Genomic DNA, 24,058 nt, shown 5'->3' with positions numbered 1-24,058 from the left:
CAGCAGGAAAGTTCTTGAGCCCTGTGTCTTTTGCTTCCAGAAGTAATAAGAGTATTCCTGTACAAAATGCTATGACATTTTGACAACTGTATATCTATGGAGGTAAATTTATATAGGTATTTTCACAGATAAAACTATAATACCTGCTTGTGGCCAGAATGCTCAGTTGCATTATAAATACCTGTCATTGACTTTCTCTTCCATGTATGTCTCTATCTAATGCATTAACAATATAAATTATAGGAGAGAGACTCAGTATTGATTTCAAGCTCCCATGAAAGTAGTTAGTCTTTACTGCTCTGCAGCATGATACTGAGCCTTGTCTATATCAAGAATACCCTTTGACAGTCATTATAATGCTTGAATACACAGAAGCTAGCAGGTTCTGTCTGAAAACAACCACCTGCATCACTGTTTATTGTGTTAACAGAGAGGGGACTATCTAAGAAAGTAGTTATGAAGTCTGACCAGCTGTCTTGTAAGCTCCAATAGGGTAGCCAGTTTCTTTTGTTACTTTGTGGAATGACTTGCTAGCCAAGGTAGACTGGCCATTTAACCTACAGAGCCACTGAAACACAGGAGCAAGCAGATGTATTCCCCAATGGCCCAATCAGTGCTGCAGGGACTATTTAGTTCAGTGCTGGCCAGTGGTGCCTAAGATGGGTATCAGTTCACCCTTTGGCAGCAGTGCAGGAAGATGTAATGGATATACCAACACTTGTTGTGGGTGCCGACCACCAAGTCTGTGATGGGTAGCCCCTACAGTATCAGCCTGGAGCAGTTCAGGGACCTTTCAGCCTGACTTGCATTTCAGAGGGACCCATACTTCTACCTGGGTATTAAAAGTGGGCCCTGGTTCTGGAAAGATTGAAGACCATTGATAAAAAAAGGCAGGAACAGGTTCATTGAGCAATTCTGTCAATGGCTGTGTTTCTCTTTCTACAATGATGTACATTCTTTGGTTGCAGTGAAGAGTGTTCAGATCATTCCTTGACATGCCAGGGATTCCAGCAGCTAAGTCCAGTGTTAGTTGTTGTGAGGAAAGGGGAAGACAACACCAAGGCTACAAATAAATCTGGAAAGTTAACTCTGGATCTGTGTTGTATCTTCCCAATCCATACAGGAATCCATCATATTTGTGCGGAAATCAGTGAAAGAGACAATTGCCTCCACAGACTTTAACTTAACAATGAGTCTCCTCAAATTATTGGACTGTTTCTTTCAACCCTTCATTCCTGTTGAGGTATGACTTTTGTAGATGTTGATGTTCAAGAACCTGGAGAGGTGAACTGAATTGGGCAGTCATCCCAGTAGAACAGATAAATGTGACAGAAAATTCACTGCCTTACAGGCAATTCAAGTGAAATTGTGGGCAATTACACTAGGATTCATCCTCTTTACTTAGTAGCTACATACACTAGGATTCATCCTTTTTACTTAGTAGCTACAGAACTATGATTCTGTGTATAAAATATATTTATTTATTTCATATATTTTTATGCTGACTTTCTTCCAAAGAGCTTGGTACAGTGTACACCATTCTCCCCTCCTACATTTTATTTTTATAATAACCCTGTGAGTTAGGTTAGAGTAACTGTCATACACAATCTTTGTGACAGAGTAGGGATTTGAATCTGGGTCTTTTAGATCCTAGCCTGACACCCTAACCAGTACAAGAGGATTATGCTTTATCCCGTGGGGAGTTAATTCACCTGAGCACAACAGAAATTCCAAAACACTGAGATAAATTTAGCATTTATTGTTAAAGAGATACTGAAATAACAAAGAGATAGAATTAAGCTGCTTACAAACTTTGATTTTGTGTTCTCTCTGTTGTCATTAATGAAGACATTACTGGTTTTAGAAAAACTTTAAAATGAATTTTCAGGGAATGAAAAGAATGCCCCCAGAGAAGATAGCCCGTATCGGTGAGCTTATTGAACCTTGGTTCATATTTGCCTTGATTTGGAGTGTGGGTGCAACTGGGGATGCCCAAAGCCGAGTAGTCTTCAGCACTTGGTTAAAGGCAACCATGTCAGCCAAAGAGGTGAGCAGATGGAAATGGGATTGCATCTCTTCCCAATAGCAGTAATATGGCTGCTGCATTTCTAGAACATGTGTGACTGCACTAAAAACTGTTATTCCGGGAGATTTGGGGAACATAAACCAGATGGAACCCCATCACTCCCATTTCATGTCCATATTACATATTCTTTGTGTTAGCCTTGGAAAAACTGTTCAGGAGAACTGTGGTACTCACAGTCTGCTTTTCCTTCCCACAGATTGGTTTACTCTTCCCAGATGAGGGGTTAGTCTATGACTATCAACTGGATGATGCTGGTATTAGCAATATTGAGGAAGAGGAGGATGAAGATGTTGTTAATGAGGTAAAGGAGATTTTCGGTCTCTTTGCTCTGGACTTGGACCGGATTCCAAGTGCTTAATATTTCTGCCTATCATTAGAAATGGGGGGGGGGGTTTGCACAAAACAAACAAAATAACTAAAGAACTTAAAACAGCATACCACACAAACATCTCTGTCTGACCAGGATTTCCACCCATGGAGCACATGTTTCTTACCTTCCCACTCCCTGAAACCCAAAATGCCCCCCTGTGGAAGCGGGGAAGTGAGAAATTAGCTCACTACAGGAAGAGTCCTTCTGTACATGGAAATACTGTGGTGGATCCAAGGTGCTCAGCCTTCAAAATGCTAAATAATTTCTTAGGGAATTTTGTAGGGAAAAGAGTTACAAAGTATTAGAGCTTTTCTGCGAGAGAAAGAGTATAGCTGAGCTCATATTTGCCTTGGTTTTTTTCAAGATTATATGAGCTCGTATAATATAATAAAATGGCTGAGCAAGAATTATGAATGGGGAGGAACCCAGTTCAGAACTCTTTGGAAAGAGCCAATTGCATTGTGGTAAGAGGATAACCTTAGGCAAACTAGTGTCTCCCAGTCTTTAATGTGGAGATTATAATATCAACTGTACACAGTTATTGTAATAATCACTGTGATAATGTATATGAAGCACTTTGAGCACAAAGGACAAGTGCTATACAAATACTAAGAGTAAAAAAATTAATCTGGACAAGTATTACAAATGGGGTGGGTAATAAAACATTGCTGTTTTGACTTTTGTGCTCTAGAAACACTACCTTGGAGAAAAGATATTTAGATGTCCCTTAAGAAATAATCAACTATACAAAAATGTGGAAAGGTTTTATATGGGCTTCCCCAAGGATAGCACACCAAACAAAAACAGGTGGTCTGGCTGGCAATACTCTGAGGAAGTCCTAGAAAAGGAAAAGCATAGAACATGTAAAAAAATCAACAAGTGGGTCATCATATACTCACAAAGTTGATTCTGTTGGGGCGGACTGAGAAGGTACAATGGCCCAGAGGCAAACCTGGTGGAATGGTCCTTGCGGTGAATACTGTGGGTGAGTGCTGCTCAGACCTGGCCAGCTGCACCCACAATGGGTGCCATTGCCTCCTCCTGCATCACTCCCAGATGACAACAGTGCAGGAGGAGGCAGCAAGTGAACCGATACCCATCTTGGGTACTGCTGGTCAGGTCTGAACTGAGTGGTCCTTGCAGCACTGGCAGAGTCTACAGAGTCTTAAATCTGCTTGCTCCTGTCTGCTGGTGGCCCTCTAGGACACTGGCCGGCCAGAAACTTTCAGTATAAATTAAACAGCTAGTCCTACTCTGGATCTTGTTATAGTGACAGGAGAGAAACAGACAAGGCATAAATTCCTGATTCCATCTGAAGACCCATGGTTGTGTTCCAGATAAAATAACAGGTCATTTCTATCTTGTTCTATTAATTTCAGTGATGCTTAGTTACAACTAAATTTTGATTGAGGATAGGAGTACAGTTGACTTCAGCGGAATGATACCACTGTAACTTGTTCAGAAGATTGTAGGCTTCAGGTTCTTTGCAGACCTTCTGTACTTTTAGGTTACAAATTGTAAGTTGTATAAAATTCTGTGCTTATTGCTCTAAAAGAGCTTTTATCTGTCAGTCCCATCAATATCTCTCTGTCTCTTAGGTGGGATGGGTGAGCTGGATGGACTCCTCTGTGGAATTTACCTTGGTGCCTGACACCAGCTTTTGTGACATTATCGTCCCCACAATGAACACTATCCAGATGGCATACCTGTTGGAAATGTTACTCACTAACCATAAGCCAGTACGTGTCCTGAATCTCAAGTGGGGCAAGTCTTGTAGCAATGCAAAATGTCTGCTGCTTAATCAAGCCATCATCAGTACTTTACTCAAGTATCAAGAGTAGAAATTTCCTGTATCTGCCTCTGCTTTTCTTGGTAAAAATAAACAGGAGTCTAGTGGCACCTTGAAGACTAATGTTTGTTTTTAGCATAAACTTTTGCGGACAAGAGCCCTGCTGTCAAATGTGTGTACTGTGTTTGTTTGTTTGTTTGTTCTCTCTCTCTCTCTCTCACACACACACACACAAAAAGTTGCAAACAGCAGGGTCAATAGGCCATAAAATGCAGACATAACAAGAAACTACATAGGCTTTTCACAGTAGCAGTAATTTATGACAATGTAATTTCTCTAGTTTTAGTTTATTTATTGAAAACATTTTTATGCTGCTTTCAGCCCTAATCAGAGTCCCCAAGGCAGCAAACGTAAAACAGTGTTTAAAATGCAAATGTATAAAATATTTAAAACAATAACATAAAACACGTTAATGTAGTTTTACTGAACTGTTTAACCTGTAATGGCTGAGGAAACACCCAGGCCTTTTCTTTGTAAGTGCCTGGGACATGGTGTCAGACTCCCTGATCATTCTAATTCAGCAGTTTCACTCTGGAGTCTCCCTTTGAAGAACTATTGCTGGATAATGGTGTCTTTAAGTCAGCAGTATAATGTCCTAAGAGCTGGCAGTGTTCTCCCACTGATTTCTGAACAGCGCCATTGTTAATATCAGATTTGTGCCCATTTGTTCTTTTGAATAGTGACTGACCTGTTGTTCATATATAGAGTACAGAAGGGCATTGCTTGACACATGGTGGCATATATCACACTGGAGAATGACAAAGAGGATGACCCCAAGAAGATGTAGTTGGGGTTATGATAATACAATTGCCTCAGTGTGTTTGGGAACCCTGCGGTTTACATTTCCCCCCATAACCTTATTCATATATATATATATATATATATATATTTACCTAGTGAGGACCAGGACATACATGGAGAGGGGCTGTGAGTCCATGAGAAGCCATCTGATTTGCCTGCAAAAAGTCCCTGCTTCAACCCCCATTGTCCCCAGCTAAAAGTGTTAATAGGTGACTGTGATCTGAGCCTCTAGAGAGCTGTTGTCAGACTAGACAATACTGACTTCAATATATCAATGGTCTGACTCAGCTTCATGTGATCCCAGGCATCTGATGAAGTGGGCTTTAGTCCTGGTAGCTTATGCTAGAAAATATAGTTACAATGTCCCCAGACTGCTTTATTTTTCTTACAAAAGGCAAACATGACTACATCAGAATTCATTTTTGGTTCACTTTTTCTACTTGAAAGATGTTTTTAGCTTTATCATGCTAATTAACAAAGATATCTCAGTGTCTCAGTTGGTAGAGTCCAGTTGGTACAGTTCTAGTGAACTGTCAAAAAGCATAGTGGGTGAGCAGTTGGAAATATGAACATGAGGTTATACTGCAAATCCTCCCTGTGGTGACAGCTTTCTTTTACACTTATAGGTTCTTTGCGTTGGTCCCACTGGTACTGGGAAGACACTCACTATTGAAGATAAGCTGCTGAAGAACTTGCCGCTAGAATTTATCAGCCACTTTCTAGTGTTTTCTGCTCGAACCTCAGCCAACCAAACTCAAGACCTCATTGACAGCAAGCTGGATAAAAGGCAAAACTCTTTGGGGATTTTTCTACTCTTGATAACGTTGACCTTGTTCATATTCATTTTATAATTTTTAGCATTTATGAGTCACCTGTCCAAATTTATACTTTTTTGACGTATAACAAGGTTAACAACTTAAAATAAAGCTCAAAAGATTAAGAAATAGCTAAGGTTTTTTACCCTTCCCTTATATTTTAATGTTTGATAAGATTGGATTAGTACCCTCTCCCGTCAAAGGCTTAGGGTAGTTAAACACATATTGAAACATATGTGTAAAGCAACCAGTTGAAATCAAATTTGAAAGCCTACTGACTGTTCACATTTCACTATCTCACTTTTTTACTTGTTCAGGACTCCCAAAATCTAGCCTAAATTAAGAAGTGTTCTGGAAGATCTTCAGGTGCTGGGCCTTGGGGAGTATCCAGAAGAAGGAAATTCTGTAGCTTAGGGACAGCCATAAGGAATGCCTCTCTACATGCTCTTGCATTTGTATCTCATTGCATGGGTGGGAAACATAAAACAGGCATTTTTGGACAATCCTGCAGATTATGACAGGACATGGAATAATTAGTTTCATTGATTTGTTAGATTTTTATCCCACACTCGCATCAAAGTGCTCAGGATGGCTTACATGATCTCCCCCTCCCCTGCCTTGTTTATCCTCACAACAGTGCTGCGTGGTAGATTAGTCTGAGAGTGACAGGTCACACAATGAATTTAGTGGTTGAGCTAGAATTTGAACCTGGGTCTTCCCAGCCCTAGTCCAGCACTCTAACCCAGTAGTATTCACTACAGCTTCTGGAGAGCCACATTTGCAATTACCATCAAACAGGTGAAATATTTTTGTAAGTGTATTGTTAACTCTGTTGAATTTCTTGCAGGTAATACTGCAGCACTGAACATCATACTCTTCCTGAGAGATATAAAAGCATTGTCCATTAATGCCAGTGAATTTCACATAGATTCAGGGAAAGGTTTATCAGGCAAAATTTTGTTTATAAGTATCACAGCCACAGGACATTGGTATTTCTGGAGACAGAGTTTGCTCCTTGGAACACTTGGGTAATATACCCAAGGCTCCCACAGCATGTTTCTCTGCTTTATAAAGGAGTGAACAGGAGAGCTACAGAACTTTACTAAGGTTCATGGCTCCTTGCACATTTATGCAGTAGGGCTTTTAGATTGTGCTTAAGTATCAAGAAGGAAGTATTTTCACCATGTGTTCTACCCAGACATTTTAAACTTGTCTTGCTGTCTACAGGCGTAAGGGAGTCTTTGGCCCTCCACTTGGCAGGTACTTCATATTTTTCATAGATGACTTGAACATGCCAGCACTAGAGACCTATGGTGCCCAGCCACCCATTGAGCTTCTTCGGCAATGGATGGATCACCATGGCTGGTATGACAGGAAACAAATTGGTATGATATAAGTTCTTTGCGTAACTTCTTTACATTACCGATTTTCTTTCATGATGTGGTATCGATACATTCCATCATTCTTCTCTGTAATGTTTTCTCAGGTACCTTTAAAAAATTGGTGGATATTAATTTTGTCTGTGCCATGGGACCACCTGGTGGAGGACGAAATGCCATCACCCCACGTCTAACACGGCATTTCAACTATCTTTCATTCACCGAGATGGAGGACAGCAGCAAGAAGAAAATCTTCTCCACCATTCTAGGCAGCTGGATGGGTAAGATGTAAGATTGTCAGAGTCTTTTTGTTGTGTCATTATTACTTTACTTGATTTGGGCCAAATCCTACTCAGTTAACAGAGTAAATTCAAAAAGAATTATATTGAGGCAATAAGCTATCCTGAGTCATATCTGTAACAAGAAATTAGCTGTTTAGCTTGGCATACTAAGATCCAAAGCATTTTGAATTAGGTAATCGTTAGGGGTGTGCAGTCAGTATTTCGGTATTTTTCAGGTATTTATTCAGCCACATACAGATTGGACAATCTGATTTGGCTACTGAAATAGCCATGCCTGAATAAAAGCTGATATTAAAAAAATAAAAGTGGCTAGAAGGCATTTAAAGAGACCACGGTTGTGCTGCCACTGTGGCACAACTTGGCGAGTGGAATTCTCCATTGTACCCTATGGGGATGGTTTCCCAAATATGTACCCAAATACCAGTACAATACTGATACTGGTATTCAGGAATACTGATATTTTCCAGGTCCAATAAACCCAAATCGGATAAAAACTGATTTTTTTTGCACACCCCTAGTCGTCATACTACATTCAGATATGAGGTCCAGTTTCTCTTCTAAATATAATACTACAGTTGCACTAGGACTGACCTGTGGTACCAATCAAGCATTTGATCCTTAAAGTAAGAGAGAGAGAGATCTGCCCCCATGTTTATCCCATTGGAAGGGAAATCTCAATTTCCTGTGTGTGTGTTTTAACTGATAAATAAACCAATGCTTTGCCAACATCTTTGTATTTTTGGTTTTTTCGTAGCTGGTAAACTAGGAGAAACGAGTTACAGAGATCCAGTTCGTAAGTAAAGAAACTTTAGCACATGTTAATTGTCTATGTAAAGCATGGATCGAAGTAAGGGTAATTTGTGTGAAGGTGCTATAACATTTGGACAGAATACTGCAGAAAAAAGGTCTTTGTCTCAGTATCACATGCCACTACTTTGTCATTTTCAAAGTCATGATATAATGAAGGATAAAGTTACATGAATGCCAAGTTTGGCGTACCTATTGCAACTCCACACTTTACTTTGGCTGTGCATGTGCCAATGCTAACCGGCTATATTACGCCAGCAAATGTGAACCGCCCTGAGCCCGTCTGCAGGGAGGGCAGGATATAAATATAACTAATAAATAAATAAGTGTCACATTGATATTTCATGCAGGAAATGTGTGCAATGTGGACACTATGCATGTGTATACATACATGTTTAAACATCATATTCACTCACCTGGGAAATCCTAATGGGGCCATTGTCTATGCGCGCGCGCGCACACCCATACTGGGCTTTAAAAAAAAACAAAAGAGGTGCCAGAACTCTCAAGAGGAAAATGAAGTTTTCAATCTGTATACTGAAAACTCATGAACTTTAAACATTTTTAAAAGAATTTTGTTGAAGAGGTTCCAGAACTCCATTCTGGCGCTTTCCACCAGAAAAAAAGCCCTATCTATCTGTCTGTCTGTCATCCTCACTTGAGGTGTGCTGTGGAAAAAATAGTGTATTGCCAATATGCATCAAAGAAATACATTTGCCCTATAAAGTGTGGAACTGCCCTAATGAAATTGTGTCAATGGCATATAATTACAAAAACTGTACAACCCATTGGCTTAACAGTGGTTTAAGTAGGATCAAAAAGGGTTCCCTCTTTCCGATAATAAAGAACATTATTTTTATCTGTCTAAAGCTAATTATTCAAATAACTTCTTCTGGAACCTTCTTTTTAGGCTAAGTTTTATTTCTCAATAGGCTAAAATGTATTTCCATTGAAGTCAGGGATTACCTTTAAGTGATACTCCTCAGTAGTTGACAGCCCATTTACCTTTCTAGTTAAAATTCCCTCAGGCATTTTTGTCAGCTAAATGATCACAACTCACACTTTGCCTAACTAGTTTACTAGATTAATTAATGTAAAATTAATATTGTCACTTTGTCATTTTCTCACAATAAATGAAATACTTAGAGCTGCCATTCTTTAGTGACACTTGAGAGGGGTTGAAAAATCACATACTTTTCTCAGTGTTTAGCAACCATAATTGTGTGGCCTGATATATGATCTAATAACAAGCAGTCTTCTGCCACTTTAAAGACTAACATAGTGGCAGTAGGTTCTGAGAGGCAGAATCCACTTTGTGTAATGTCTGAAAGAGGGCTCTGGCTCGCAAAAGCTTATGCCACAATAAATTCTTCAGTCTTTAAGATGCCACTAGACACTGCTATTTGCTACTTATCTGGATTATGGAATTAATGTTTGTTAAAAGGTAATAATTATTTGAATGATATAGTAGGAAAAACCAGGCATTTGTAATATAAGAACATAAGAGACGCCATGTTGGATCAGGCCAATGGCCCATCCAGTCCAACACCCTGTGTCCCACAGTGGCTAAAACCCAGGCCCAGATGGCATACATTCAAGAGTTCAGAAAGAACTCAAATATGAACTCGTGGATCTCCTGATAAAAATACGCAATCTTTCATTAAAATCTGCCTCCATTCCTGAGGACTGGAAGGTAGTTAGTGTAACCCCCATCTTTAAAAAAGGTTCCAGAAGAGATCTGGGAAATTACAGGCTGGTCAGTCTAATGTCAATATCAGTTAAGTTGGTGGAGTCCATTATTAAAGACAGAATCAATAGGCACATTGATGAACAAAATCTATTGAGGAAGAATCAGCATGGATTCTGTAATGGAAGATCTTGTCTCTTTGAGGGGATGAACAAACATGTCAACAAGAGTGACCCAACAGATGTTGTTTACCTAGACTTCCCAAAAGCTTTTGATAAAGTTCCTCATCAAAGACTCCTAAGTAAACTCAGTAGTCAAGGCCACAGGTTTGGAGGCCGTAGTGGGATGGTTAAAAAAGAGTAGGCTGACACTGAATCAAATGAAGATGGGCATTCTGTGGCTGGGGGGGGAGCTTCAGGGTTGGGACATAGACTTCCCACTCTTGATGGGGCACCATTAATACCAGCACAATCCATCAGGGTTTTGGAAGGCATTGTCCTGAAGGCCTCCTTAACTATGGAGGCCCAGATCACGAATATTGCCAGGCTGTCGTTCCTTCACCTATGCTAGGAGCTCCAGTTAGCCCCTTTCTTGTTGTGCTCTGACCTAGCCACAGTGATCCATGCAATGGTCACCTCCAGGCTAGACTACTGTAACTCACTCTACACTGGCCTGCCCTTGAGACTGGAAGCTCCAACTGATCCAGAATGCAGTGGTGCGAGTCCTAACAGGAACACCAAGGACTGCACATATACAACCTGTGCTGCACCAGCTACATCAGCTCCCAGTGGAGTACCGAGTCAGGTTTAAGGTTTTGATGTTGACCTTAAAGGCCTTGAGCAGTCTGGGACCTGCATATCTTTGGGACTGCCTCCTCTGGTATGTCCCCAGGATAGCATTATGCTCTGCTGAGAACAATCTACTGGTAATCTCTGGCTCCAAAGATATCTGGCTGTCCTTGACCAGAGCAAGGACTTTTTCGGCCAAACACCACCAGAGCCCTGCAGAACTTAATGCAATCCCTCAGGGCCTGTAAGGTGTTGTGCCAGGCTTTTGTTTGAGGACAGCAACGGTTTCCATCGTGGCTGGCACCCTCCACTTTTCTTACATCTTTTTTCATTTCGGCCTCCTCCTTACCTTGCCCGCGAGGCAGCAACACAGTCTAGAATGGTTTTAAGATCAAAATAGTGGCACAATCTGGAGATTATTTTAAGAATGTAAGGAATGACTTATTTATTAATTTTAATAATGTTATGTTTGCTGTTTTTAACTTCTGTTGTACATTGCCCAGAGCTCTGTGTATTCAGGGATTGGGTGATCCATACATTTAAAGTCTGAATAAATAAAAATAAATAAATGAGCTAATTGTCTTTTCTCTGATCAATGAAGTAAGCTAAGCCATCGTTGTGTGTTCCAGCATCTTCGCTAAACATTCGTTTATTGTAGGCAATGTTGGACTCGTCCTTTTCTGTGCAAAAAGTAGTCTCGCTTCTGTTGTCATATATAAAAACAAAGTTACATGCCTTCTTTCGAGCTGTTTGCTTATTAGTCCCAAAAGAAAAGACTCTAAAGAAAAAGACTCTAAGAAAAGAATAAATGCTTTCTTGCATGTCTACTGGATATGCTAAAATGTTCCTTCATGTTGTTCACGTTTCCAGCATAAACTAGAAGTACCTTTATACATTTTATCCAGTTTCTCCGGAGACATATACCGAAATCATCTTATAAAAATTATCTTTAATACTACAACTCAATATAAATTTCATCCCTTTTAACAATAGATTTTCCCATTGTTCCATTTGTATGTCATATCCAAAAAATTTGGCCCATTTTATTATACTTTGGCCCATTTTGGCCCATTCTATCATACAACGGACCGCCTTTCCCCACATGTTCCCCAGAGAGCTTTACGAACAGGGTCCCAAAACCGTATGGCCCTGCCAGGCCCTAGCGAAGCCAGGCTGGCTGTGATGAGGGCCAGGGCCTTTTCAGTGGCGGCTCCACACTGGTGGAATGAGCTCCTGGAAGACATCAGGGCCCTACAGGAACTTTTACAGTTCCACAGGGCCTGCAAGACGGAGCTCTTCCACCAGGCCTTCGACTAGGGAGCCGCATTACACAACCAAGGCCCTGGCCCCAATATTAACATCTATATCAACATCAACAGCTGTTATAACCCAGACCAATGTTCCCTCTAAGCTGAGTTAGTGTGAGTTAGCTCACATTTTTTTAGCCTCCAGCTCACACATTTTTGTCTTAGCTCAGGAAGGATGGCTCCAGAACAAACTAATTTATGCAGTACCCAAATTGCTCGCTCACAACTTTAATGCCAGTAGCTCACAAAGCAGAATTTTTGCTCACAAGACTCCATAGCTTAGAGGGAACATTGATCCAGATAATGATGGGAACTGACTGACTGCTTGCTGGATGCTGTTCATGCCTGCCACTGCATATGAACTGTTTTTAGCACTAGCACTTTGGAATGTTTTATATTTATTTTGTCATGATTTTACTTAGTTCTGTTTTAGCTGCGTAGTGTTTGTGTAAGCTGCTCTGAGCCTGCTATGGCGGGAAGGGCGGGGAAGAAATCTAATAAATAAATATATACTTTCACCTGTTCTTCCTCTGTCTCAAATTTCAACAAGAGTTTATACATTTTACCAATCACATGTTTGTCATTTGTACATAGTTCTGTTTCGAATTCAGACTTCGATTATTCAAAATCATAATATCTTTTATCTACTTTAAATCTTTCTAAGATTTGTAAATACGAAAACCATTGACAGCTATATCCTTCTGTTGTCAAATTTTCTCTTGATTAATTCCAGTGTATCCTGATATGTTAACCATTTATTCAAACCTTTCATTTCTCTTCTGAAATGAGCTTCTTGTGGTGATAATCATAGGGGTATTTTTTGACAAATTCTAGATTTATATTTATTCCATATTCTCAAAATGGCATGTCTAACATAATGATTATTAAATTCTGCATTAACTTTACCTTTATCTTACCACAAGTGTCATTCCATCCAAATCTCAAGTCATGTCCTTCTAACTCTAATAATCTTTTATTTTTTAGCAAGATCCATTCCTTCACCCACACTAAACAACAAGCAGCAAAATACAATTTCAAATCAGGTAGACCCAATCCTCGTCTTCCATTTGCATCTTGTAAAATATTATATTTAACATATGGTTTTTTTCCATTGCCATATAAATCTGGATATACCTTTTTGCAATTGTTTAAATGGTACATCCGTTATCAAAACTGGAATTGTGTGAAACAAAAATAACATTATAGGTAAAACATTCATTTTAATCACAGATATTCTCCCCAAAAGTGACAGTTGAACATTGTCCCATCTCAACACATCTTTTTAAATTTCACTCCAAGTTTTAACATAGTTATTTTGAAATAACATACAATTCATATTTGTCAAGGTAATACCCAAATATTTTATCTTATTTTCAATTTGAAAACCTGTTTTATTTATCAAATTTATTTTTGTTAACATCTTAGCCTTCTGTTTATTAACCTTAAAACCTTTTAATTTGGTCATTAAAGATTCAGTTTAAGGATTTTCCAAGATTTTCACCTATCCTAGAATATTTGCTGTTCAGCATATGCCAGTTGTTAAAGTTCTTGATTTAGAATTCATATATTTAGGGTTACTGATAAAGTAAAAACAAAGTACACAGCAGCCAGAATCGTATTACAACCACAGATTCAGCAAGTCTAGAATCTTAAGTAAGACTAAGTTACTGATAAATCCATATTGACAACAATATTATGTCTTGAGCCACCCTGCCCATTACGATGTGATCTGTCTTCGCTGAAAAGTTATCACTACAATGCTGATCAGCCTCTTTTTGCTGTTTTCTTAAGCTGGATGTCTTGCTGTGGAGCACCTGAATGAACCACTTGTTGATGCTACTATACGAGTATATTCAACCGTTACATCTCAATTGTTGCCCACTCCAGCAAAGTCTCATTATACGTTTAATCTGAGGGATCTCTCAAAAGTTTTCCAGGGAATGCTTGTGGCAGAACCTGCCAAAATCATGGTAAGGGCTCCCGTTACAGCATCTGCTATAGATTAGGGATTGCAGGTGACATTTCTTTGCCAGTTCAGGGTCAAAATAAATAGAAATTGCATAGAACTCTCTAAGTAGTTATCCTTCCTTTTCATATGATGCATGCCATACAAGCAACAAGTCTTCAGTTTTTACCTATGGATTGCAGCTGAATTCTCCACGTCTCCAGGGTAGCATATGTGGGTAGTTTTTCCTGCCTTTAGTGGCACTATCGATGGAATCACTTTTCTGAATACAGCCACAAAATTCTACTTCTTAATCCCCCCCCCCTTTTTAGTAACTGGTTTGTGTTTTATAAACGTTATTTCCAAATATATGAGAATGGATTTGGAAAAGGAAGTTCCTACAGTATCAGGGTTAAGACAGTATCCAAGGAGGAAGAATCAGTGGCCTGGATCCAGTGATGCATGAGTGGAAAGAAAAATGTACTTTATGTAGTTCTGCATGTGAAAGATATAGAGCAAGAGTCCGTGCAACACATAGTAATAACAGTGTGCATCTGGATCAATGGAACATATGACAGATGGATCACATCACTTTGTTTAATTTGTATTTGGAATTGTATTTGAAGAAATATTTTGTGTTATGCCTTGCACATGTAGAAATATAGTGAGGATGCACCTTTCACTTAGCAGAACAAGAGGTAACATTTGAATTACAACATTTGGGGAGGGGGGACAACACTGTAGTTTGTATTTCTGTTTCTGTGTTAATTAAACTCCTGTACCGAGCTCTGGTTTTAGTTTTAAATGATGAGGATTTAGGGGGAAAGATGTGGAATCCCATTTTTTCTTACCTCCAGAAATGGTAGATAGCCATATTATTTAGGTTCATTTGGCTACCAATAATGTTTAAGGCTACCACTGGATCTCTTTGCCAGGATAAACTGCTCCTGCTGAGACTGTGGTATCATGAGACGTGCCGTGTTTTCCGTGACCGCTTGGTTAATGAGGAGGACCGAACTTGGTTTGATGATTTGATGAAGACCATGATGCTGGAATGGGAAATCACCTTTGATGAAGTTGTTCCTTTCCAGCCTCTTCTTTATGGGGATTTTATGATGCCAGGTGCTGATGTGAAGTTATATGAACTGATTGAAAACAAAGAAAAGGTACGTCATGTCTTCATTTTTGTGACCCTGTTGTCCTTAATTATCCTTGTTTTTCATCTTAACGTCGGTCCAGGTATTAAAAGGAAAGGGTTTCCTGCAGTGAGTTTCCAGACTATCTTTACTACATGGGGTTAACATTCCATGCCTACATTAGATGCAGTTAACATTTCCAGTGCAGAAAGGTGAAGAATAGACTGAGCTCTAGAATCATGCTGGGAATGATAAATGGACCTGTATGGAAGAAGACAGGGCAGATTCAGATGATGATGCTTTCTGTGAATGCCCCCTGCTTCCTTTGGTGTTTCAGGCAAGTCATAAAGAACAGTTGGGAATCTGCTATGCAAGCCTCTGTCTTGAGCATAACACTTAGATATGGAAAATGCAATAAACTAGAAAAGGAAACTAGTTTTATGTTTGTAGTGCTGCAGTGGATGCCATTAAAATCTTTACAGCTGACCTTTGCAAGTAATTACCCTTCTTCCACAACTCCCAACTGGTAAGATACTGTGCATACTGAGGAAATGTTAATTAAGCAAAGGGTAAAAATATAAAGATTTTAATAAGGAGGAGTGCACTTTGTATTCACTGCCACATAGTCAAGGATAATAACGATAACAGCAGGCTGTCTGTTTCGAAATCACTAAGTGAATTACAACCATTAATTAACCCAACTTTTAGGCAGATGTTTGTCAGACCCATTGCTCTGATAGATAAATTGTGGTTGAAAGATTAAATGATTTAACCAAATCCATAATGCGATACTGTGGCCAAACAGATTTCCTGATATAATTTATTGCTCTGTAAGGCTCAGCTAAAATTTACACAGTGAAAGCTATTAAGGTGGTGATTTTGTTTGTATAACATTTATAGCGGTGTGCAAAAAAACGGGGGTTTGGGGGGGTTCGAGTATATTCAACCAAAAAAATATTGGTATTCTCAATCATTCCAAATTCCATACCAGTATTTTGCTTCTGGGTCCCCCCCCCCCCCAGATCTGTGTTTACTATTTTTTTGGTCCATTATTCCCTGTGGGGAAAGGTACAGTTGTTTTTAAAGGTTTCCAGGTGGCCAGGGAAGTTTTTGGAGGTACAGGCACCAAAATTGCAGCAGAGATGCTGCTGCCTGTCTTTTAAATCAACCCCTAAGTTTCAAGTCACTTGGACCACAAGGTCCAATTTAATGGGCCCTTGAACAGAGTGCCCTTAGCTGTTCTCCATTATTTTCTATGAAGGAGGGGAACACCTGCAAGCTGCTTTCAGGGCAAAAAGCCAAGCCTGCAAGTAGCAATCATTGACAAACAGCAAGTTCAACAGAACCATTGCAGAGCTCGGCAATCCTAGCAGAACCATAAGGCAATGTGCCAAGCCAAACAGAACCAAAATCAAACCAAAGAACCTTTGCATTGGAAACTGAAGGGGGGGGGGTTTCAAGCACAGCACAGCCAGTTGCAGTGTACACACTGCCCTGAAGAACCAGTACCACTGTGGCAATGCAAGCTTAAAAGGAGTGATCTCAAAGCACAGAGTCACAAGAAATCCAAGCAAGGGGGGGTTGGAAGCCCAGCATAACCAGTTTCGTGTATAGAATGTCAGCAGAACCCTGTGACCAGTGTTCCCTCTAAGCTGAGTTAGTGTGAGGTCGCTCACAGTTTTTTAGCTTCTGGCTCACATATTTTTTACTTAGCTCAGGAAGGATGACTCCAGAGCAAACTAATTTATGAAGCGGCCAAGACACTCGCAACTTTTATGCCAGTAGCTCACAAAGTAGAATTTTTTACTCACAAGACTCCACAGCTTAGAGGGAGCATTGCCTGTGACACTGTTGCAATGCAAGCAAAAGAGGGCTAATGTCAAACCAGAGAATCCCCACAGTGCAAACTGAAGGGGAGGCATTTTTTCAAGCCTAGCACAACCAGTTCAGTTTACAGAATGCCCAGCAGAACCAGTGTCACAGTGACCCTGTGACACTGCAAGCTTAAAAGGTCTGATTTCAAAGCACAGTCACAAGAAATCCAAGCAGGGGAAGGGGTTGCAAGCCCAGCTCAACCAGTTACAGTGTGCAGAATGCCTAACAGAACCTAAAGGACTGATCTCAAAAGCAGAGTCACAAGAAATCCAAGCAAGCGGGGTGGGGGTTGGAAGCCCAGTACAACCAATTCAGTTTACAGAATGTCCAGCAGAACCCAGTGCCATTATGGTAATGCAAGCAAGAGGACTAGTGTCAAACCAGAGAATCCTTGCAGTACAAACTGAAGGTGGGGGGGGGGACATTTTTTCAAGCTCAGCACAACTAGTTCAGTGTACAGAAAGCCCAGCAGAACCTGGTGCCACTGTGGCACTGAAAGCTTAAAAAGGATTAATCTCAAAGCATAGAGGCACAAGAAATCCAAGCAAAGAGAGAAGGGATTTTACAAGCTCTGTGCAAGAAAATGGGAAGGGAACACAAAGGAAGGCTGGCAAAGGGGGAGGACTCTTGAAACTGACAAGACTAGTTTGAAACTGACAAGAGCAGCAGGGAAGTCCATCCAAAATTCAAAACACAGAAAGAAAAAAGAAAAAAAACCAGTCCCCAGGAGCCTGCAATGCTGTCTCATGATCATCCCGAGAAATCCCAAATATATCTGGGATTTATTTTTCAGTGTTCCAAAAAAAACCCATATATCTTTGGGATGCCGAAATATACCTGAAAATATCAATAAGGTATTTTTCTAGTATGTATTAAGTTTGGGTATATCCAAATGTACACCCCTAAATATTTATGTTGACAGATTAAAACCAGGCTGTTTGCTCCTTAATTTTTCTCAAAGGAGTAGATCCAAAACCAAAGGTCTGTGGACATTCTTTCCATCATGAACATTCTTTTTTACAGAACAAAGTTTGAGTCCAGTGGCACCTTTAAGACCAACGAAGATTTATTTATACCTTGAATAAAACTTTGTTGGTCTTAGAGGAGCCACTGGACTCAAACTTTGTTCTGATGATTCAGACCAACATGGCTACCCACCTGAATCATTATTTTTTACACTACCTCTCCTTCCCTCGGGGTTTATTGGGATGTGTAGAGGGGCTTTTCCTTGGATAACATCCTGGGAATCAGATTTGTAGCTTTCTTCTTTTCTTTCTTTCTGGCTGTAGCTCATACAGGTGATTGAAGAGTATATGGAGGAGTACAATCAGATCAATACCACCAAGATGAAGCTAGTGCTTTTCATGGATGCTATGGAGCATATTTGCCGTATCACTCGTATTCTACGCCAGGCACTGGGCAATGCTCTTCTCTTGGGTGTTGGTGGCAGCGGAAGGCAATCTCTCACAAAGTTGGCATCTCACATGTAAGATATGGGCTCCAGAAATCTTTGAACTAGCAAGCTGTGATGGGATTGTTTGGAAAATCAGGGCATTTAAAGCAACTTTATTCTTAATTGTCCATTGCAGGTCTAGGGAAGATAGGAGGGTGATGGAGTGGAAGAAAAAACCCAAAAACCATGTTTGGATAAAATATATGACCACAGCTTTATAGAGTACAGTCAAAAGGAGCATTGTCACAGCATGGAGACAGATCCAAACACTGGGCAGCCTGCCTGCTGCCCGATAACACCTGCCCAGCCCTTCTGCTGGGGGATTAAACCATGGAGTGACAAGACCCGAGATCATGTGGGCACAGGCCTCTGCATGGTCCCCTTGCCATCTAATGGTGGAAGCCAGCTGGCAGCCCCTGAGCTGGGCATGCGGCTTGAGTGGCTCTACCCCCATAAGGGAGTCCCCAGAATGGGGGAGGTGAGCACGCCAACAAAGGATCCATCCCAATGCCAAAAACCACCCAAGTTGTGACGATGAAATAGCATAAAACAGCAGAACAATATAGGAAAATGTGTTGAACAAACCAAAACAACCTGTCACACTAAAACTGCAAAACAGGGAGGGAAGGGTGGGAAAAGCTAAAGACTTGAAGAGAGGGTGAGCTAGCTGGGGAGTGGGTTTTTAAAGGCACTGCGCAATGCTCCCCATGCCCACTACAGCCATGTCGGCTTATGCAGCAGACCAATCCACTCCCACACCCTGCAGGTAGCACGAGGCTGCAAGCTGTGGTTCCATTGCTTTGCTCACCTCTCAGACAGCAACGAGCATCTCTTAATGAGTCAGAGGCATATTTGTGGGTCTAAGAAGGATAGGCGGGCGATGTGGTGGAAGAAAACCCCCAGAAATCATGTTTGGATAAAATATATGGCCACAGCTTTATTGATTACATTCGAAAGGAGCATTTGCACAGCATGGGGATGGATCCAGACATTGGGTGCCTCATCTGCTGGGGGATAAAACCAAGGAATGACAAGACCCAAGATCCATGTGGGTGCCAGCCTCTGCATGGTCCCCTTCCCACCTAGGGGTGAAAGCCAGCTGGCAGCCCCTGAGCTGGCTGTACCCCAAGACCTCATAAGGGACTCCCCAAAACAGGGGAGCCAAGCATGCAGGGCTTGATAGTAGGTCTGGTGCTTTTAACTTGTTCGTTAATGATTTGGAGTTGGGAGTAAACAGTGAAGTGGCTAAGTTTGCAAATGACACTAAGTTGTTCAGGGTGGTGAAAACCAGGGAGGACTGTGAGGCACTCCAAAGGGATCTGCCAAGGCTGGACAAGTGGACATCATCGTGGCAAATAAGATTCAACGTGGGACGATGCAAAGTAATGCACATTGGAGCCAAAAGTCCTAACTATAAATATACATTGATGAGGTCTGAACTGGAGAGAGATCTTGGAGTCGTGGTAGATAACCCACTGAAAATGTCGATTCAGTGTGCAACTGCAATAAAAAAGGCAAATGCTATGGGGGATTATTAGGAAGGGAACTGAAAACAAACCAGTTAGCATCATGATACCCCTGTATAAATCTATGGTGCGGTCTGATTTGGAATACTGTGTACAGTTCTGGTCACCGCACCTCAAGAAAGATATTATAGCATTAGAAAAGGTGCAGAAAAGGACAACTAGAACAATAAAAGGGTTGGAACACTTTCCCTATGAAGAAAGGTTAAAGAGGTTAGGGTGCTTGGAGAAACAATGACTGATCAGTTGTAGCCCCTTTAAAGCCTGATCTGTCTTCTCTATCCCATGCATTATTTTGTAAACCTCTATCATGTCATCCCTTAGTCCTGATCTACAGCTCGCTGGTATCAGGAATGGGCTGGATCAGAGAATGTGCTCGCAGCTACGATTGCCTCCAAAGTGCTCCTTATCAGAAAAAGCTAAAAGCTGAAGACCTGATGAGAGGGTGAGCCAGCTGGGGAGCGGATTTTTAAAGGCACCAGGCAACACTCACCATTCCCACTCCAGCCATGCTGACTTATGCAGCAGACCAATCCATGCACCTGGCCTCACCCCCACAGCCTGTGGGCAGCCTGAGGCTGCAAGCCATATTTCTATTGCTTCGCCCACCTCCCAGTCCACAGTGAGCATCTCCCGGTGAGTCTGGGTCATATTTCCAGCTTCTGGGCTCTGTTTGCTTATCAAGAAGAATGAATGAGCCTATTTGCATCAGGTTTTAGTTCTACAGAATTTACATGGAGTGGGAAGAGAGAAATTCCACACCTCCTGGGTCTACTGCTACCCATGTACAAGATTATCTCATTGCAATAAGCCTCTGTCTGTGTTCATAAAGTCTAATATGCAGCAGCCAAATTGTTATCTTTTCAAATTAAAGGGGAGAAGAAGAGATCATGCATATCAACCTTCATTTGCATTCTACTCTGCACATATGCCCTATTCCAGCATTATGTGCAATGCATGGACATGAGACAGCCTCAGAGAGAGAACTAGTAGGCAGGAGAGGGCAGATAGATGCAATCCTGTTTCCACCACACACAGAGTATTATACACCATTTGTGAATGAGCTCCTTGCTTCCTTCTGCTGAAATATGAGATTATTATGTCTAATTCATACCTGTCTTTCCTACTTTATTTGAAATGTCTTGTGGAAAGCTGGATTAGATTTAGATGAAGGTAGAGTGAAAATTGGTAGAACATTAATAATTTGAGGTATGCAGATGACACCACACTACTGGCAGAAAATACTGATGACTACTGGTAAAGGAGAAACTGTCAGAACAGGATTACAGCTGAACATCAAGAAGACACAAGTAATGACTAGGGGGAATTATGCAAGTTTATGGTTGACAGTGAAGAAACTGAATTATTAGAGTTTTTGTTCCTTGGCTCAGTCATCAACCGAGAGAGAGACTACAACCAGGAACACAGAAGGAGATTGAGACTTGGAAAGGCAGCCATGAAGGAATGAGACAAGATCCTTATTTGTAAGGGAGTATCACTGAAGACCAAGATAATTCTTACGTGTGAAAGTTGGACAGTGAGGAAAGCTGATAGGAAGAAAATTGATTCATTTGAAGTGTGATGTTGGAGGTGAGTTTTACAGATACCATGGATGGTCAAAAAGACAAATGTGGGTTCTAGATCAAAGCAAGCCTGAGTTCTCCCTAGAACTTAAATTGACTAAACTGAGGCTATCTTACTTTGGTTGCATCATGAGAAGACAAGACTCACCGGAAAAGACAATAATGCTAGGAAACATTGACGGCAGTAGGAAAAGAGGACGACCCAATATAGGATGGATTTACTCAATAAAGACTTGAGTGAGGCTGTTAGTGATAGGACATTTTGGAAGGTATTAATTCATAGGGTTGCCATATGTTAGAAACTTTTCTCAGTTTTACTGTTGATATATTTATCAAAGATTTAATGAGGACACAAACCTTTGGCCATGATCCAATGACGTGTACACAGAGGAGAAACATGTGCATACCTGGAACGCGTTCAAATATGTTCTTTTGATGGCTTCACCACCACAGTTTTTGCTACCAATGAAAAAAGCCATTGTTTAGTTTAAAAAGTGGCATTAGCAGCCAGAAGTACATTGACAAAGTCACAGAAGAAAAAAACATTGCTGTGCGTGCATTCCTTTCTGTGTATATAGTACATCTTTAAATTGCAGATCATGCCCTGATTCTGACCTTTTCCTTTTCAGTGCTGATTATGAATGTTTCCAGATTGAGCTTTCTAAGAACTATGGCATGCCTGAGTGGCGAGAAGATATCAAAAAGATCATGTTGAAGGCTGGCCTGCACACTTTGTCCATTACATTTCTGTTCACAGATACACAGGTAATCAGATTTTCTTCATGCACTACCTAACTAATCCTTTACATTAATGTTAGTCAGATTTGTCTTGACATGGTCACTGCTGTTGGCTTTCCTTTCCTAACCATCCACCTTGGAAAATGGTGAAATAAATTTCTTTCCCAGTAAAATCTGCTATTTGGGTGACATTTTTAATGGAATGATCAAGAGTTCTAGCTATTAAGAAGTTACATTATTTTACAGATTGACCAGAGTTTGCAATCCTCAATTCTAGGAGCTTTGTAAATGTTTATATTTGTGCACTTGCTGAGAAACAGGAATGGCAAGGCACCTTTGCCTATAGAGCTTATCCAGATGAGCAGTGGAGGGGTGCCCTTTGCTTGGTTTTAGCTTTTGTATGTTGGTTCCACAAGACCCAGTCATAGCTCAAAATGCATTCCACGTGTAATAGTTTAGCGGGAAGGCTGATAGCCTTGTTGCAGCAGGAGAAATTATACTGAGCCACAGTTGTATGCACACACTTGAAGGAACTACATTTATTATTATTTATTATTAATGTGGGTGCATCATGCCTTTCTTCTAAATTACTCAGAACAATGCTTTAGCAGCCTCCCAACAACCTAGTGTTAGCTGAGACTTGAACCTGTGCTTCCTGCCTCTGGATTCAGTATCCTAGACACTGGTACTTAAATGAATGAGGAGAGAAAGGGGAAGAAAACAAGTTTACAAAATGGTCTGGCATTGCTGTTGTGGTGGGGTGGGATACCACCACAGCTGGGAAATGTTTAACCAGCAAAGCATTACAAGTGCTTCTAATCATAGGTAAAAACAAGACATCATAAGCGACAAAATGGCACAATTACTGGAGAGGTCAAGGAAGAAGTTGTGTCATTTGCAACCTGTATCTAATGAGCATGTGTTTCCCGATAGCAATAGATATGCTGAAAGAGGGAAGAACAGCATTTACCCAGGTACAAAATATACAGTGTATCTGGGGTTAGGGAAAATGTAATATAAAGAGCAGCTGCTCATTTATTGCCCTAAAAATGGAATACTTGAAAAGACAATTAGAGTTTATGATTGGATTTCAAACATTTTTCGGGGACTATGGCTGCTGTCACACACACTAAATAATTCACTTTCAGTACACTTTCCAACTGAATTTTATGTAAATCCAGTTAGAAAGTGCATTGAAATTGGATTGAAAGTGGACTATTTAGTATGTGTGACAGCAGCTCATGTTTTGCTGTCTACTGTTTGGCTTTTAACCATCAAGTTGGCAATTGGAGGGAATAATGAAATAGCCACAGCAGTCTTTTTGTTAACTGAACCATTTCTTACTTTCCTGTTTAGATTAAAAGTGAGTCCTTCCTTGAAGATATCAACAACCTGTTGAATTCAGGGGACATTCCCAACCTGTATGCCCCAGATGAACAGGACCAGATTATGACAGCTATGAAGCCCATTGTTCAGGACCAGGGGCTTCAGCCTACCAAGGCCAACCTGATGGCTGCATACACAGGGAGGGTGCGCAGTAATATCCATACAGTCCTATGCATGAGGTACGAGCTGGCATGCCAAGTAAAGCCTGATAGGGAAGGGAAGCCTTCC

At 40.7% G+C, this 24,058-nt stretch overlaps 1 protein-coding gene across 1 annotated transcript in view; it reads left to right on the top strand.

Annotated features, from left to right (window-relative positions):
• DNAH1 (dynein, axonemal, heavy chain 1) overlaps positions 1-24,058 on the top strand; it is a 204,482-nt gene that overhangs the window by 125,204 nt on the left and 55,220 nt on the right. The window contains exons 39-51 of the mRNA XM_015407009.1: positions 1,124-1,243; positions 1,889-2,047; positions 2,283-2,387; positions 4,055-4,195; positions 5,733-5,893; positions 7,149-7,306; positions 7,408-7,581; positions 8,357-8,395; positions 13,983-14,161; positions 15,072-15,302; positions 18,437-18,633; positions 22,336-22,471; positions 23,801-24,009. Of these exons, the coding sequence (XP_015262495.1) occupies positions 1,124-1,243; positions 1,889-2,047; positions 2,283-2,387; positions 4,055-4,195; positions 5,733-5,893; positions 7,149-7,306; positions 7,408-7,581; positions 8,357-8,395; positions 13,983-14,161; positions 15,072-15,302; positions 18,437-18,633; positions 22,336-22,471; positions 23,801-24,009 (2,009 nt within the window). The remainder of the gene's footprint in view (positions 1-1,123; positions 1,244-1,888; positions 2,048-2,282; positions 2,388-4,054; positions 4,196-5,732; positions 5,894-7,148; positions 7,307-7,407; positions 7,582-8,356; positions 8,396-13,982; positions 14,162-15,071; positions 15,303-18,436; positions 18,634-22,335; positions 22,472-23,800; positions 24,010-24,058) is intronic.

The sequence above is a fragment of the Gekko japonicus genome, unplaced genomic scaffold (assembly GCF_001447785.1).
Source record: "Gekko japonicus isolate JY-2015 unplaced genomic scaffold, Gekko_japonicus_V1.1 scaffold1974, whole genome shotgun sequence".
NCBI classification, from domain to species: Eukaryota; Metazoa; Chordata; class Lepidosauria; order Squamata; family Gekkonidae; genus Gekko; species Gekko japonicus.
The sequence above is the reverse complement of the archived record's forward strand: the minus strand, read 5'-3'. Positions and strand labels throughout refer to the sequence as shown.